General features: G+C 42.8%; 1 protein-coding gene across 2 annotated transcripts in view; it reads right to left on the minus strand.

The window, feature by feature from the left end:
• The window catches only part of LOC115463279 (aminopeptidase O-like), a 382003-nt gene that overhangs the window by 285654 nt on the left and 77264 nt on the right, over nucleotides 1-19085 (minus strand). For both annotated transcript variants that reach the window (XM_030193650.1, XM_030193651.1), the window contains exon 5: nucleotides 10081-10329. In XM_030193650.1, the coding sequence (XP_030049510.1) occupies nucleotides 10081-10329 (249 nt within the window). The remainder of the gene's footprint in view (nucleotides 1-10080; nucleotides 10330-19085) is intronic.

Below are 19085 nucleotides of genomic sequence, written 5' to 3' on the forward strand. Positions count from 1 at the left end.
TGGTCATTAAGATCATTACACGGATTTAGTACTTTAGTTAAATGATCCTATTATCTGTATTTAATCTAAGCATTCAGACAAAAAGCATGCTCATAGGAACTGTGCAACAATCTCCCTTGATCATCTATCTCTCATTTCAGTAGCAAGCAAAACTTTTCAGGCTGCCCACCTGCACCTAAATTAGGAAAATGCTCTCACTTACCTATAACCAATTTACAAGGGGGCTCCCTGGATTGCAGGGGGGGGAGTATTGTGAGACAAGTCTATAAGTATTTTGACTTATCTGCTGTTTTGGAGGGAGTTTGTGAACAAGGGACTCAGTGTGCCACTCTAATAATCTCATCATATTTTGCAACTTTTCTTCCAATTTAGAAGGACTACATTTTGGGGGTCAAAAGATTTGGATTTTCCAGATGTCACTAAGCAAATGCAGTAGAGATATACAATTTTTATGTTTTTACATTAAGATGTTATTATACAGCATAAGTAATTTTTTTCTAAATTTTCTTCTATATATTTAATTAAAATGGAGGATGTTAGATATATTTTTATGACCCTAATCAGTTAAACTTGTTTTGTGATAATAAGATATTCGCTCAGGATACTGTGACTCAAGTTGGTGTTTGTTATGTTCAGAAGACTAGTCTTGCCCTTGGGATTATTGATTATTCTTTGTTTTTCTTTTTGTTTACTGCATTTCATACTTTCTCCTTTTTCTTCTGGGTCTCCTTATTTTGTGGGCTTAATAAAGGATTCTCAGTAGGATGCAACTAGAGATTATGAACCTTTATTTTTCCCTTTGTTTTTCATGTTGCTTTATGTGATATCTTATTTTCAATGCAATTAGAATAATTACTTGTTATAATTTTGAAAAATATTGGTTAATATTAAGTAAAAAGAATTCCCACTATCATCCATGGTTTGCCAATAAATACAGCCTACCTTTTAAGTAACACGCTCTCTCCTCTTTCTGTGTGTGGTTTCTTTTTATTGAGAACGCTATGAAAATCAGCTCTCTATACCTTTAAAACATTGTTGGCTTCTTTTTTTTTTTTTAATAGTTTCTGCAGTGGAAAACCATTTCTGTTTGTCTGACTGCCTCTCTCTTTTTGATCCCTGAGAGCAGCTGGCAGTCAAAATACACTTCAGCCATGAAAAGATAAACCTTTCCAAGTGCCTCTGCTTTGGCCTAGGCTAGAAAACAACTCAGGGGGAAAAGGAAAAACCTTGTCAAGCTTTTTAAACTGAGCCTTTCCCACACTAAAAAAAAAAAAAAAAATCATTGCCAAAAGATTTTGCCCAGAATACCTTAATGTTTGGCACTTTACAATACAGCTCAAGGGAGGAGGGAAAAATGAGGCTGTATTTTTCAGTTTTGGCATTCCCCATTCTTAAACATCTGAAGTTGCAATATTTTTCCAGCAAGAAACTGAAGGATACCCATTCCCACTGGTCTGATACTTTAAAGGGTGACTTCATCCATGTGTCTACATTAAAGGACCCCTCTCCTCTCCTCTCCTCGCCATCCTCTTCTATCCATGTGCTGCATTTCCCCTTTTCCCTTCCGCCTCTCCCTCTCCTCCATGTACAGCACATTCCCCTTCCCTTCCATCCACTTGCAGCGTGTCCCCTTCTCTCCCTCCCATCTATTAGCAGTATATCCCCCTCTCTTCTCCCTTTCCTTCCATCCATGTGCAGCTTCTTGTGAGGCCACCACCGCTCGAAGTCTCGGCAGCCATTTTCAAGAAGTGGCGGCAGCATGCAGAAAAGAATGTGGTTCCTTCCTGCCACTAAACTACCAGGGCATGTTACGGTAGGTTTGGAGGGGGTAGGGGGGTGGGGGGAGAGAGAATGTCAGCCATCCCAACCGCCCGTCTGCCCACCACCCAGCCTGCCCAGAAACCTGGACAAAGCGTGTAGGCTGGTAAAAACCGCCTGGACCCGACAGTCCCCTGAAAAGGACATGTCTGGGAGAATCCGTACATATGGCAACCCTACTCTAAAGTGACTGATCGAGTTAGGAACTAGTTAACTAGAAGGCAGCAAAGGGTAGTAGTAAATTGAGCTCACTCTGAGGAAAGGGATGTTACAAGTGGTGTACAGTTCTTTCTGCAACATTTTTGTAAGCGATATTGTGAAAGGGCTCTCTGATATGGTTTGCTTCTATGCAGAACATATCAAAATCTGCAATTGGTAGACACCCTAGATGGTGTGGATACCATGAGGAAAGACCTAGCAAAAGCTTGAAGAATGGTCCAGAGTTTGGCAGCTAAGATTTAATGCTAAAAAGTACAGAGCTATGCTTTTGGACTACAAAAACCCAAGGGAATGGTACAGTTTAGGGGGGAAAATACTTCTGTGTATGAAAAAGGAACAGGACTTGGGAGTGATCATATATGATTACCTTAAGCTGGCCAAACAAGTAAAAAAGGTGATGGCAAGAAGCTGAAGGATGCTTGGGTGCATAGGGAGAGGAATGACCAGCAGGAAAAAAAAGAGGTGATAGTGCCCTTGTATAAGTTTCTGGTGAGGCCCCATTTAGAATACTGTGTGCAATTCTGGAGACCGCACTTTCAAAAAGATATAAACAAGATGGAGTCGGTCCAGAGGGAGGCTACTAAAATAGTCAGTGATCATCTTTATAAAGGGTATAGGGACAGACTTAAAGATCTCAATATGTATACTTTGGAAGAAAGGCAGGAGAAGAGGAGATATGATAGAGACATTTAAATACTTCCAAGATATAAATGCTGAAGCGAGTCTCGTTCAATTGCATAGAGGCTCTGAAATGAGGAAGCAAAGAATGAAGATGAAGGAAATTTCTTCGCAGAAAGGGTGATGAATTCATGGAACAGTCTCCTGGTGGAGGTGGTGAAGACAAAGACTGCATCTGAATTCAAGAAAACTTGGGACAAGTACATTGGATCTGCAAGGGAGAGAAAGGGATAGGAGATAGTATACATGGACAGACTGCATAGGCCATATGGTTTTTATATGCCTTAATTCTGTTTTTGTGTTTAATGGTTTCAGCCTGGCAGTTACATATAGGATGGAAACTTAGCTCCTTGGCCATCACTCTTGCTTCTCTGCTCACTCCACGCTGGCCTGATTTCCACACCCTTTCCACATTCTACGTATGGTAGTTTCTCTTTAAAAATGAGCAAGAAGTACAAATTATTATTTAAGATAAAAGTGCCCACACATGCTTATGGAAGTCAGTCATATAGAGGAGGTCAGTTTTCAACCAGGTTTTGGAAACTGTTCTCTGTGTAACTCAAAAACATATACTTTACTCGCTTTACTTTATTATATTTGATAACACGCCTTACCATAGAAGCCCAAGGTGTATAATAAACAAAATAATATATACTTTAGGGTCGATATTCAGACCATGGGACAGAGCTTAGCTAACTCCCGTGGTCATCGATCAGCCTAGATAGTCAATGGCGGGCCATTTCCTGTGACCAGCATTGAATATCCAGTTTACTTTTAGCCAGTTTAAAGTTAAGCAGCTAAGTTGATATTCAAAGATAGACGGTTAACTTGAAATCGGCTAAAGATATACCACCTATTTAAGTGGCCTTATGTGACCGCCTACAATAGCCAGATATGAATTGAATAATTGGGGATAGCTGGCTATATCGTGATATAGCTGGTTATCTCCTAGGTGCTAACCGGGAATATTCAGAAAGGGATAACTAGCTATCCCCTGCTGAAAATCACCGGATAGCCAGTTAAGTGCCATTTAACCAGCCAGGTGACATTCCTGGATGGTTAAATAGTTTTAAATAATTGGGGGGGGGGGATTATGCTTACTACCCCATTAATATATTACAATACCCATATAGTTATGATGTGTAGACCTTAACATATAAACAAAGAGTATGCCATGCCATATTTTGTAGTGCTAGTTGAATACTTTTACTGCTGTAACTGGTTATTGCTCATGTTTGATCTATTCTTACTATACACCACCTTGAGTGAATATTCCTTCAAAAAGGCGGTAAATAAATCCTAATAAATAAATAAATAAATAAATAAATAAAGATGCCATGATCACAACGGTATGACTTTGTCCTAAAGATAATTCCAGCATTAACATGGAAGTCTCAAACATCTTCCAACTGTAAGAACAGTAATCAACTGTTTCAGAAATATGTAACCTAGAACCTGACTAGATTGTTCCACATCTGGTGTCATGTCCAGAAGCAATGATTTCTGATTCCAAGTGGAGAGATAAAGTGGAAATTTAGCCAACAAAGAACCTATAACAGGATTACACCCCCATGTGGATGATGACTTTTCTCTAAGAGTGACTTCTTACTCTACAGAGCAAGTACTGCCCATATGGACTCCTTCTATTTGCTTATTGTATGATATCACATAGTTTATCTTTGGGTTCTTTACCGAGTATCTGTAAATTTGCTGTGGTTCATCCTTTATTAAAAAATCTAAACTGGACCCCACGGTTCCATCACATTATCGACCAGTTTTCAGTTTACCATGTCTTTCTAAAGTAGCTGAGAAAATAATATATAGAAACATAGAAACATGACAGCAGGTAAGGGCCAAATGGCCTATCCAGTCTGCCCATCCTCTGTAACCACTATCTCCTCCTTTCCCTAGGACATCCCACATGTCTGTCCCATGTTTCTTAAATTCAGACACAGTCCTTGTTTCCATGACCTCCACCGGGACGCTATTCTACACGTCCACCACCCTTTCTGTGAAAAAGTATTTTCTTACATTACTGCTGAGTCCATAACCTCTTAACTTCATCCTATGTTCTCTCATACCAGGGTTTTCCTTTATTTGAAAAAGGCTCACCTCCTGTACATTAATGCCATGGAGGTATTTAAACATCTCTATCATAATCTCTCTCTCTCTCTCTCACCTTTCTTCCAGAGTATACATATTGAGGTCTATAAGTCTGTCCCCATACGCCTCATGACAAAGACCATTGACCAATTTTGTAGTTGCCCTCTGGACTGACTCCATCCTGTTTATATCTTTTTGTAGGTACAGTCTCCAGAACTGCACACAGAGACTTACACAAGGGCACTATACCTCTTTTTTCCAGCTAGTTATTCCTCTCCCTATGCACCCAAGCATCCTTCTGGCTTTGACTGTTGCCTTGGTCATCTTGAAATCATCAGGTACGATTGCCCCAAAGTTCTACTTTTCTTTCATACACAACTTCTTATTCATTATTTTCTAATTTCTATTGTATTCCAAAAGGTCTTTACTTGCTTATTATTTGTATAAACCAATCAATCAATCAATAAATAAATAAGATTTCACAGCCATCATCCTTTAAATTGAGAAAGACTTTGCCTATCAGTCAGTTTTTGAAAGATTTGTTCAACTATTAAGGATGTTAAAGTTCAACAAGAGAGATGAGTGTTCGATTTCAGCAATGGGGGTACCTGGTAAAATTAGTTAAAGCTGCATATAAATGAGCATTGTTTGCTCAAAGTGACCTTCTCTTATTAATATAAGGAGCCATCATCAAAGAAGAAGCCCTTGACTTCTGTATTATCCTGTTTGATAAAGGCACAGTAAGTATCAGCCAATATTTATAAACATTGGTCTATTTTAATGCTCCATTCAATATTTCAGCAAAAACATGTGATAGCATTTACTAGTGGAAAAAATATAGGGGATTTGATTAAGAAATCTAAATTACCTACCACCCAAATAACAACTGAGTTGGAATTTAAAGGTTTTCTTCCATGCAGTGAGTACAGATTTAGGGCTCTGTTTACTAAGCCGTGATCTAGGAGCGCTAACATTTTAGAGCACGCTAATGCTAGAGACACCCATGTATTGCTATGGGTGTCTCTAGCATTAGCGCGCGCTAAAAAGTTAGAGCACCTACAGCGTGGCTTAGTAAACAGGGCCCTTGGTCCTCAATCGTAGATTGGCATATGTTGGATGCCTTCTGTTGATCATCAGCTTTTCTTGTTTTGGGAGTATACTACATGAATCTCTGCATATATGGTTTATAATAATAAAATGTCCTTGTCTTTGGTTATATTTTGTTGGTTGGAGAGGGAGACGGGATGGGAGGTGTTGATGGGTTTCTGAGAGCAGAACATTGTGAATTTGGGGATTTTGAGGTGGGGGGTACAGAGCCACCTTGTTCTCCTCTGGGCTTTATGGTTTCTTTTAAGTGTTTGCTGTTAATTGCAAGGAGTAGAATGTTATCCTTGGGGTGTTGGTGGCTGGAACAACATTACCAAGACATAATTGATTACTATTTGTTGTCATCTTTCTCTCCTTTGGGTGCTGCTGAATGGTTCTGAAACTTTACCCTTGGAATGTGGGAGGCATATCTTCTCCTATAAAGTGGAAAAATATTTTGCAAACCCTCCATAGCCATGCTTCAAGAAACACACTTAACCTTTGCTGAGCATCAAAAATTAAAAACATGGTAAGTTGGAGGGTATATTGATAACTCCAGTACAGAAGAAGAAAGTGGGAGTAATTATTTTGTTTCATAAATCATTACATGTTGAAACGCAATCATTTCCCACAGATCCAGGAGGGCACTATATTATAGCCCAGGTGGTTATAGATGGGACCCCTTACTTGCTCTGTAATATATATGCCCCTAACGTGTAGAGTAAAACATTTTTCCATACTATTATTAAGCTGATCCAATCATAAGCACCTCTTCAGATCATTATAGGTGGGGACTTCAATGTTGTAGCTAATCCAGATTTAGATAAAACACATAATCCCCATAAGGAACATGAAGTAGTGGATGTTTGGTGAGTTCTTTACCCAAATGTTAAAGATTATACGCATTTTTCTAGGGCGTACCAAACTCAGTCCAGAATTGATTACATCTTAGTGGATGAAACTTTATTTTCAAATGTCATTAACGCTACTGTTGAACCTACAGTTATCTCTGATCATGCCCCCATATGGGTAGAGTGGGTAAGGTCGGGATCCACATCTCGGTATAAACTTTGGAGTTTTCCAATAAAGTTGTTCTCTGATACTACGTTTTTGGATTATAAAGGGAAATGGGCTGATTATAACTTGTTTAATCACCAACATCATATTGACACTGTTCGTTTTTGGGAAACAGCCAAACTTGCTTTCATAGTTCTTTGTTAAAACATCCTACTCACATCCTACTCACCCCAATACCAAAAGATACCAAGAAAAAAGCAAACGAAATCACTAACTACCGCCCAGTAGCATCTATCCCACTGGTAGTCAAACTGATGGAAAGTATGGTAACCAAACAACTTACTGACTATATAAACAAATTCTCAATATTACATGAATCACAATCAGGATTTTGCCCCCGCCACAGAACTGACACAGTACTAATTACTCTCCTAGCCAAATTCAAACAGGAAATAGCAACAGGCAAACGCATACTTCGCCTCCAATTCGACATGCCCAGTGCATTCAACATGGTAAACCACAATATATTACTAAGACTACTAAATTACTTCGGGATTGGTGGAAATATACTTAGTTGGATCAAGGGTTTCCTAACCACTAGAACATATCAAGTGAAATCAAATTCAAACATATCAACACCGTGGAAAGCAGACTGTGGAGTACCTCAAGGAACACCACTATCACCGATCCTCTTCAACCTAATGATGACCGCACTAGCCAAGTCCTTATCCAACCAAGGCCTTAACCCTTTCATCTATGCAGACAATGTCACAATATACATTCCTTACAAACATGAACTGACAGAAATCACCAACGAAATAAAGCTCAGCTTGAACATCATGGACTCATCGGCAAATGCATTTCAGCTAAAACTCAATGCAGAGAAAACACACAGTCTCATCCTCTCATCCCAATACAGTGCGGACAACCTCACAAGTATAAACACCCCAGATTACACCCTCCCCATCTCAGACAGCTTGAAAATCCTCGGCGTTACAATGGCATCATAATATTCTCAGATTTGTTAGCCATTCCTTTCCTAATTCCTATTTGCTTTCTTAGCTACTGGTGCACGCTTAGCAGAGGGTTTCAATGAGGGGCATAATCGAACGGGGTGCCCAAGTTTTCCTGAGGGCGTCCTCGCAGGATGTCCCCGCGAAGGGGCGGGGAAACCTGTATTATCGAAACAAGATGGGCGGCCATCTTTCGTTTTGATAATACGGTCGGGGACGCCCAAATCTCAACATTTAGGTCGACCTTAGAGATGGCTATCCCTGGTTTTCAGCGATAATGGAAACCGAGGATGCCCATCTCAGAAACGACCAAATCCAAGCCCTATGGTCGTGGGAGGAGCCAGCATTCATAGTGCACTGGTCCCCCTCACATGCCAGGACACCAACCGGGGACCCTAGGGGGCACTGCAGTGGACTTCAGAAATTACTCCCAGGTGCATAGCTCCCTTACCTTGGGTGCTGAGCCCCCAAAAACCCACTCCCCACAACTGTACACCACTACCATAGTCCTTATGGGTGAAGGGGGGCACCTACATGTGGGTACAGTGGGTTTCTGGTGGACTTTGGAGGGCTCACATTTACCACCACAAGTTTAACAGGTGTGGGGGGGGGGGGGCCTGGCTCCGCCTGCCTGAAGTGCACTGCAGTACCCACTAAAACTGCTCCAGGGGCCTGCATACTGCTGTCATGGAGCTGGGAATGATATTTGAGGCTGGCAAAAAATATTTTTAAAGTTTTTTTAGGGTGGGAGGGGGTTATTGACCACTGGGGGAGTAAGGGGAGGTCATCCCCAATTCCCTCCGGTGGTCATCTGGTCAGTTCGGGCACCTTTTTGAGGCTTGATCGCAAGAAAAAATGGACCAAGTAAAGTCGTCCAAGTGTTTGTCAGGGACACCCTTCTTTTTTCCATTATCAGCCGAGGACGCCCATGTGTTAAGCACGCCCCAGGCTGGGCGCTACAGCTGGGGACAGGAATGTTTTTAGTTCTTGTAAAACACAATTCTTCATACACAATGACATCATCAAAGAAATATATTACCATATTTCAAAGTGGCATGGCAGGTAAATGCTGACTTAAACTAGTATCCTATAACAGAATCTGGGCACCCAGATGCCATTATAGAATTAGCATGCTGCATCTTGGTCCCTATCTTTTAGCGCCTTTTACAGTGCCCCCATAGTGACCAAAGAGGTAATCTGATAATGATCCAACCATTATGAAAAAATGACAAAGAGTTTGACACAGGTACTCTTAAAGCATCTTTTTCTCCTTGTTATTAAGTATCATATGCAGGTGCAACTACATGGTTTTTGAAACTGTGGTAGCCACCCCCTACCACCCAGGGCTGCTGAGACATGGCCGGGCCCGGGGCAGAACCGGACTGCTGCAAGCTGTTCCCCTCCCCCTTCGCACTGCCGCTCCTGCACCTTCATGTCTTTGCCTCCAAGGAGGCCCAGGCCCGGCACACCAGTTGCACCCTCCCCTCAACTTGCACCACTGCTCCCGCTCCTTTTTATCTTTGCCTCCAAGGGAGGGCCCGGCGCTGGCAAGCCACTTCCTGCGTGCCTGCTCCCACAGTATGTCCTCTCCTGTTCCTGTCTGTGCTGAGTCAGGACCCGGATGATTGCATTAACGCGATAACACGTTAATGCAATCATCCGGGTTCAGGGAGGCACATAGGAGCAGGGGAGGACAGACCCAGAAGCAGGCAGCAAGAAGAAGTTTGCTGGCACCCAGGCCCTAGGAATTTTGCCCCCCCCCCCCCTCGATGGCCCTGCTACCACCATTTCACTGCTCTTTAAATTTTCTTTTTCTTGTGGAAAAAACCCCAGAGTACCAAAATAGCTGAACCTCCTGTGTCGTGTTACAACAATAAAGAAAAGTTCACACAGTATGAAACAGCATAAAAAACAAATCTCAAGAGTGGGCACAAAAACACGAGAAGATTATGTTTATTATAACATTTAGGGCCCTGTTTACTAAGGTGCACTAGCATTTTTAGCGCATGCTAGAAATTAACGCACACTGTGTAGACACCCATAGGAATATTATGGGTGTCTACACGGCCTCTAGCGCAGCTTAGTTAATGGGGCCCCTAGTATACTGCTTAGCTAAACAGCAGACCATGATAATAATGTACAGTACCTGGCCATTCCCAGACTGGAAAAATTGGAAGGAACTATCAGGACATCAAGCCTGGAAAAGGGATGAGTACCCAGAGTAGCATGAGCAGCTGACAGGCACTGAGGTAGAAGTGGAAGCAAAATTTCTTCACAACGGTTCTTAAGGCACAGTGGAGCAAAGACTCTGTGAGGAATGATGGCCTGGGCTTCCGCTACAGGACTTCTGAGGCGGCAGGGATACTCCATATGACCACACTGCTGCTTAACCAACCTGACAACAAAAGAATTTTGAAAGGCATTAAATAAGTCTGAGAAAACATACTAAGGATGTGAGGGATACAAGCTACTATTTTTGTGCAGTTCTGGTCACCCTACCTCAGAAAGGACACAGGGGAGCTGGAAAAGGTTAAGAATGAAACAAAACGTGATAAAAGAGAACACCTTCCTTATGAAGAAAAGGTTAAACAGGGAAGGGCTCTTCAGCTTGGAAAATAAATGACTGAGAGGATATGATAGAAGAATATAAAATCATAAGAAGGGTAGAAAAATTACACAGGGGTCAGAGGTTTAACCTTTCAAATAGGGGCATAGCATGGTTAAAATGCCCAGGGTAACCCAGTGATAGGGGCCACCTATTGTTAAACTCTCCCCCCTGCAAGTCCAGCATCCCTCCCTTCCTCTCCAGCTGGCCATCATGTAACAGGAAGTTACATGAGAGGTAGCAGGACACAGTAGATGAAAGCCTTGGAGGGGTCGGCCAGTCAGAGACAGCTTTATTTTCAGAGCTGTCTCTGCCACCGACTCACCACTCATTTGGAGGACCAGCAGGGGGAGGGGGTAGACTGGAAAGATACCAGGGGTAGAAAAGAGGGAAAGAGATGATTGACCTACGGTGGGAAGGTGGAAGGAAAAGAGAGAGAGAGAGAGAGAGAGCGACCTGGAGTGAAAAAGAGAGGGGAGAGATCCTGGACCAAGTGGAGAGGGAAGAAGAGACAAGATAAAGAGAGAGACATGGAGTAAAGGGAGGAAGATGCTGGACCTGGGGAGGAGGAGCAAAAGGAAGAAAGAGAAAAACTGGACTGTGGAGAGAGGGGGAGAGATGCTGGACCAAGGGAGGCTCAGGATTGGGGTGGGGGGTGCAAGAGGAAGGAAAGAGAGGAGAATTTGGACAGGGATAAAAAGAGATGCTGGGCTTGGAGGGAGCATAAGAAACAGAGGGGCAATGCCGGACACAAGGGAAAGACACATAGAAGGGATGCTGAATATGTAGGGTGGATAGGGACATAGAGGATAGATGCTGAACAAGGGAGAAGACGCTGGTCAGGATGGATAGGGATGCAGAGGAAAAACGGCTGGTGGACACAGAGAAGAAATGTCAAAAGGACAGAAAACCTTGAAAAGAGAGTTTAGAAAAAACAGAGAAAAGCAGAAACAGAGACTCTGAAAAATATTCCTATGGATGTCTACACAGCATGCACTAATTTCTAGCACACGCTAAAAATGCCTCCTTTTCAACTATGTGACTTAGAATTGGGGTGCACAACATTATAGAATACACTTAGCAAGTTGTGTGCATCAATCTCAATTAAACCCTCTAGTTGCACCTATATATAATACTTAATGACAAGGAGAAAAAGATGTTTTAAGAGTATCTGTATCAAACTATTTGTCATTTTTTGATAATGGTTGGAACATTATCAGATTATCTCTTCGGTCACTATGGGGGCACTGTAAAAGGCGCCAAAAGATAGGGACCAAGATGCAGCATGTTAATTCTATAATGGCATCTGGGTGCCCAGATTCTGTTATAGGATACTAGTTTAAGTCAGCATTTACCCACCATGCCACTTATGCCACAGAATGGTAGTCAGCAACCTGCAGGGCAGTTATACTGCACGTTACTGACTCTAAAAGCTCACCTTTTAGCGTACCTTCATAACTTCCCTTCTAAATATTTAACAGTACACAGAAATTAGCTGATGTTGGGATAAACACATTCTCAGTATTTGGGCCCAACATAGTATAAGTCAAGTAATAAAAGATGGTGTAAGTAAAGAGAACAAATTCCAGATGTTTTTATAAACAGCAAGAGCACAGAACTTTAGTTTCTAAAGAGATCACAATATTTCCTGAAGAATGCTTATTGCTTTTACTTACAAAAACATTTATTTGGCACTTGATCAAGTACTTTAAGATATCTGAATGAGCCACATTATTATCAAAACGACTGCTGTAAGGCAAGCACTATTGGATGCCAGTGGAGTAGCCAGATGGCCAATTCTGGGTGGGCATGCAATTCTCTCTTCCCCTACTTACCCCCTTCCGGTCTCCGCCCTTGAAACTTCAAAAATATAAATACCTGAGCTGGCAGGGATACCAAACCACACCAGCTGAACTGAACACCTCTCCTGCCTGAGTTAGTCCTGAGCTGAGCATGCAAAAGAGAGCCGGCATTAGTGGTGAAGCACGCCTGCTGATTAACTGCTTCTGCAAGCGCAACTCAGGCAGGAGAGGTCTTCGGCTGGTAGAGCTTGGCATTCCCACCAGCAGGAAAGCAGAGGGGTCCCGAGCCAAAAGTGAGGGGGGCAGTCCCCTCCTCCCCCCCCCCCCCCCCCCCCCCCCCCCCCCAGTGGCTATGCCACTGCTGAATGCTATCTATTGAAGTTGTAGCCTATAAAATTCCTAAATACAGAGTCGGGTACTTTTTAAAGACTTGACTTACCCTAACTTGTCATAAAAATAGGCTGTCATAATTTTATCTGTACTCAGCAACATAGAAGATGCTGGCAGATAAGGACCACTTGGTCCTCTAGGGATTGACATGTACGGGTTGGTACATTCACAATTACTAAGCATTATAAAAGCTCTGCTGAATGCAGACCCTTTTGTAAGATATGTATTTTCCAGCATATGCCACAGGAGCATCAACTTCACAAACTTACACATGCCTAGTGAGTACTTGCAAGGGGGCATACACATGGGTGGAGAATGAATGGAGCTATCAATTGCATGTGTAACTTACAAAATACTTTGTTACATGTGTTCCTCCAACATTTAGGCACTAACACTTATATGAGCTGTATGTAGCTGGCATAAGTGCTCACACCTAACTGTTGGATGTATGTATACCCGATTAGGCCAGTATTCTATAAAGGAAAGCAGGTACTTATGTTCTGTTACAGTATAGGCTCCAACCAAGTGCCCTGTTATAGACTTGCCCTTGATGTGTGACACAATGGCATATTTCCCTTTCTCCATTTGCAAACTTATGCCTTTCAGGGTGGGAAAATCGACAGTAATAGTCATGCTAAGGTGTCTCATAAGGGTGGAAGAGATATTGGGATGTGAAGATGGATGCATTGAGCGTTGTATGAAAGGTATGAGCAGCATTTTAGAAAGGATGTACAAATCAGAATTGAACAAACAATACTGTGGTATAACATAAAATAGTTTGCTAACTTCGAAAGTTAAAATGTGAAGAAAAAAGGCCTCAAAAGTCTGGCATACTCATTGACAACTGTCCAGAGATTTTTTAGTACTGCCACAGACATCTCAGTCATCAATGACCTGAAAAAACCTCCAAACAAAATCCTCTTTATTATTTCTACTATTGCCTTTATGTTTCACAGTCTACATGTATTTTGAAACAAGATCTGCCAATGGAGAAATGGACATTTGTGCAACAGTTATATGTGGCAAGAGCATCCATTTTAGAAACATAACCATCTAAAATATCAACGGGTTAACACAAGCACATAAACATGTATGCTCTGAATAACAACATAAGCATTTATGTGGCAGAACATAAACGTTGTATCAGCCATTTAAGAAACATTTATTTTTCCTAAGCTATCAGAGTCTGATATCCCTTGCCAGTTTTGCATTCAGGGGGGACCTCAACCACACTAGGAGTAAGGGAGCAACATCCTCAAATCCCTCCGGTGGAGCACTGCTCAACAGAAATGCTTTTCTGAAACCTAGACATAGTGGGTAGCAAGTGTCAATCCCAACATCGATCTTTTTGGACACAGATGTGCATTCCGCTTCTGAAATTGGGAATGCACATTAATATTTAGGCCCAACCTAGCCTCCTTCAAAACATGCCCAAACCATGCCCCCTTCACCAGATGAATGTTTTTTCAGATTTAGATATGTATATTTCAGCAACAAGTTCCAGAGCTTAACTATTCTTTGAGTGAAAAAGTATTTCCTCTTATTTGTTTTTAAAGTATTTCCATGTAATTTCATTGAGTGTCCCCTTGTCTTTGTACTTTTTGAAAATGTGAAAAATCGATTCACTTTTACCCATTCTACACCACTCAGGATTTTGTTCTCTTGAATTATATCCCCCCCCCCCCCCCCAGCCATCTCTATTCCAAGTTGAAGAGCCCTAACCATAGAGCAATACAGAGGTATTATAGTATTCTTGGTCTTATTTACCATCCCTTTCCTAATAACTCCTAGCATTGTTTGCTTTCTTGGCTGCCGCCGCAACCACCACCGCTACACACTGGGTAGAAGATTTCAGTGCATTTTCTACAATGACACCTAGATCTTTTGCTTGCTGACTCCTAAGGTGGACCATAGCATCAGGTAACTATGATTTCGATTATTCATCCCAATGTGCATCACTTTGCATTTGTCCACATTAAATTTCATCTGCCATTTTGATTGTGTGTCTTCCAATTTCCTAAGGTCTTCGAAGAAGTTCTGTCGGATCCGCTGACGGACCTCTTCAATGCTTCCTTAGTAACTTGAGTGGTCCCAGTGGAGTGGAGAAGGGCGGATGTGGTTCCTTTGCACAAGAGTGGAAGTAAGGAGGAGGTTGGGAATTACAGACCTGTCAGTCTGACCTTGGTGGTGAGTAAGCTAATGGAAACGCTTCTAAAGAGGAGGATTGTGAGATTTCTTGAACTACATGGAATGCAGGACCCGAGGCAGCATGGCTTCACTACTGGCAGGTCGTGTCAGACGAATCTGACTGCCTTCTTCGACTGGGTGACTAAACAGTTGGATGTGGAAGGGGCGCTTGATGTGGTATACTTGGATTTCAGCAAAGCCTTTGACACAGTTCCGCACAGGCGACTGATAAATAAATTGAGTGCCCTCGGTATGGGACCTAGAGTAACTGATTGGGTTAAAAATTGGTTGAATGGTGGGAGACAGAGGAGCTTGCTTTGAAGAAAAGGATGTCGTCAGTGGAGTACTGCAGGGATCGGTCCTAGGGCCGGCTCTTTTTAACGTCTTTGTGAGTGATATTGCGGAAGAGCTGTCTGGTAAGGTTTGTCTCTTTGCGGATGATACTAAACTCTGCAACAGGGTGGACACCCTGGAGAATGTGAATGACATGAGGAAGGACCTAGCGAAGCTGAAGGAATGGACCAATATTTGGCAACTAAGGTTTAATCCCAAAAAATGCAGGGTCATGCACTTGGGTCACAAAAATCCGAGGGAACAGTACAGTAGAGGGGGTAAAGTGCTTCAGTGTACAAAGGAAGAGCGGGACTTGGGGGTGATTGTGTCTGATGACCTTAAAGCTTCCAAACAGATAGAAAAAGTCAGAAGGTCAGGTCAGAGCCAGAAGGATGCTTGGGTGCATAAAGAGAGGCATGACTAGCAGGAAAAAGGAGGTGATAGTCTCTAGTGAGGCCCCATTTGGAGTACTGCGTGCAGTTCTGGAGACCGCACCTATGGAAAGATATAAACAGGATGGAGTCGGTCCAGAGGGCAGCTACGAAACAGGATGGAGTCGTTCCAGAGGGTGGCTACGAAATTAGTAAGCGGTCTTGAATGCAAAAATTATAGGGACAGGCTTATGAACCTCAACATGCATACGCTGGAAGAGAGGAGGGAGAGAGGAGACATGATAGAAATGTTTAAATATCTCAAGGGCATTTATGTACAGGAAGAGAGCCTTTTTCAAATGAAGGAGAGCTCTGGAATGAGGGGGCATATGACAAAGTTAAGAGAGAATAGGTTTAGGAGTAACCGAAGAAAGTATTATTTCACAGAAAGGGTGGTGGAGGCATGGAATGGCCTCCCGATGGAGGTGGTGGAGTCGAGGACTGTTCCATGAATGTATGCACCTAAATGTATTACCATCTGAAATTCTGTACCCGGAATGCCGATCGCCATCACGGCATAATGTAAACCACATTGAGCCTGCAAATAGGTGGGAAAATGTGGGATTCAAACGCTACAAATAAATAAAAAATAAATAAATAAGCAGCATGTGGGATCGCTTATGAACAAGAAGAATTAGGGGTTACAGAAGATGGGCAGACTGGATGGGTTCTATGGCCTTTATCTGCCGTCATGTTTCTATGTTTCTTGCAATTTTTCACAGTCTGCATGCATTTTGACAACTTTGAATAGTTTTATTTCATCTGCAAATTTAATTACCTCATTTGTCATTCCAATTTCCAGATCATAACACTAGTATCAGTACAGATCTCTGCAGCATGATCCGATTTACAGATCATAGCACTGGTCCCAGTACGGATCTCTGTAGTACTCCCCTAATTCACCCACCTCCATTAAGAAAAAATTCTAGCTCTGCCCTTGTCATCACATCATAGGGACATCCTGAGCTACCTGCCACAGCACCAAAAAATAACTCTCTGCCCTGTTGTTGTGCTATGGTTATGTTTACCTCTTTCCACCACCTCAAAAATAAAACCTAAGAGGATAACGGAGACAACACTGGAAGTTCATATCTACTTGCAATGAAAATCACCAGAATAGAGGCAGTCCACAAAAGGGCTACCAGAATTGCACAGAGCTTGTGACCCATAAACCTCATAAAATTATCTCTCTATGGTACAGAATATAGGATCTGAAGTAATGAATAGGATGAGCTATGATTGAGATATTCAATTACCACAGAAGTATACACAATACATAAGATCTAAGTATTTTTAGCTAAAAGGGAGTTCAAGGAGTCCTGACATTGATAAAACAGTTTCCCAGTAGAGAGCTGCACGGGAATGGGATTAGCAGAAATCCCGTGGGGATCCCTTCCAAGTTCATGGGACTCCTGCGAGGCTCCTAGGGGGATGGACACAGGTCTTGTGGAGCTCTTGCAGAAATGTAGTGCCAGGTCAGCTTATCTATCCTTTCCTTGTGTTTCTAAGCTAGCTTAGCAATTATAATAGCACTAAAATATTAATGGTATGGTTGATAGCACTGAAATCCCCATAAGCACCGAGAGGAAGTTATCAACATAGGCTACTGTTAAGCTGGGTTATTTTACCACAAGTCAGGTTATTTTTGTACAGGGGATCGGCAGGAATGGAGGAGATTACTTGCGGGGACGGGCGAGGATGGAGGAGTTTCCAGGCAGGGACAAGTTAGATTCCAGTGGGAACGGGTGGGGACGAGTGAAATTTCTGTCCCTGTGCAACTCTCTCTTTCCCAGTAGGGGTGGTAGAGTTTTAAAAAACCCCAAAAAACAGCAGACAGAGTTCAGAAAAGCATGGAGGGGCATAATCGAACGGGGCGCCCAAGTTTTCCTGACAGTGTCCTCGCAGGACATCCCCGCGAAGGGGCAGGGAATCCCATATTATCAAAACAAGATGGGCGGCCATCTTTCATTTCGATAATACGGTCGGGGACGCCCAAATCTCAACATTTAGGTCGACCTTAGAGATGGAAACTGAGGACGCCCATCTCAGAAACAACCAAATCCAAACCCTTTGGTCATGGGAGAAGCCAGCATTCGTAGTGCACTGGTCTCCCTCACATGCCAGGACATCAACCGTGCACCCTAGGGGGCACTGCAGTGGACTTCAGAAAAAGCTCCCAGGTGCATAGCTCCCTTACTTTGGGTGCTGAGCCCCCAAAACCCACCCCCCCACAACTGTGCACCACTACCATAGCCCTTAGGGTTGAAGGGGGGAACCTTGTTGTGGGTACAGTGGGTTTTGGAGGGCTCACATTTAGCACCACAAATCTAACAGGTGGGGGGGGGGGGGGGCTGGGTCCACCTGGCTGAAGTGCACTGCAGTACCCACTAAAACTGCTCCACGGACCTGAATACTGCTGTCATGGAGCTGGGTGAGATATTTGAGGCTGGAAAAATATTTTTTAATTTTTTTTAGGGTGGGAGGGGGTTAGTGACCACTGGGGGAGTAGGGGGAGGTCATCCCCAATTCCCTCCGGTGGTCATCTGGTCATTTAGGGCACATTTTTGTGTCTTGGTCGTAAAAAAAAAGGACCAAGTAAAGTCAGCCAAGTGTTCATCAGGGATGCCCTTCTTTTTTCCATTATCGGCCGAGGATGCCCATCTCTTAATCGACTTCACTACGCTTCTGACACGCCCCAGGGAACTTTGGTTGCCCCTGCAACAGAAAGCAGTTGAGGGCGCCCAAAATCGACTTTCGATATGCCAATTTGGGCGACCCTGGAAGAAGGACACCCATCTCCCGATTTGTGTCGAAAGATGTGTGCCCTTCTCTTTCGAAAATGAGCCCAATGGGGTAACCAAGGATAACCTTTACATGCAAGAATTTAAGAATAAAGCCTAGGACTGGAGAGGCTCTGTGGTATTGGATCAGGAATGGATACATCAGATGAACCTTGAAGTTCTTACTTTAATCTTTTCTTAGGGGTGCAGGTAGGATTGGAAAGGTTTAACAAACTTATGCTCCAATACTGAATTTATTTTTGTTACATTTGTACCCCGGGCTTTCCCACTCATGGCAGGCTCAATGCGGCTTACATGGGGCAATGGAGGGTTAAGTGACTTGCCCAGAGTCACAAGGAGCTGCCTGTGCTTGAAGTGGGAATCGAACTCAGTTCCTCAGTTCCCCAGGACCAAAGTCCACCACCCTAACCACTAGGCCACTCCTCCACAACTCAAGCTATCAACTGCTATAATGGATTCAAAATTATTTTAAACTGAATTTTTCAATTAAAAAATCCCTATCATGTAGCAAATGCTTTGCAGCAAAAACCTTCCAGTGGTTATGCCAGCATTAGGCAACCCTATTGCTAACAGCACGAGACACAGGATGCTCAGCTTCATTT

This window comes from Microcaecilia unicolor, chromosome 2 (assembly GCF_901765095.1).
Source record: "Microcaecilia unicolor chromosome 2, aMicUni1.1, whole genome shotgun sequence".
Taxonomy (NCBI): Eukaryota; Metazoa; Chordata; class Amphibia; order Gymnophiona; family Siphonopidae; genus Microcaecilia; species Microcaecilia unicolor.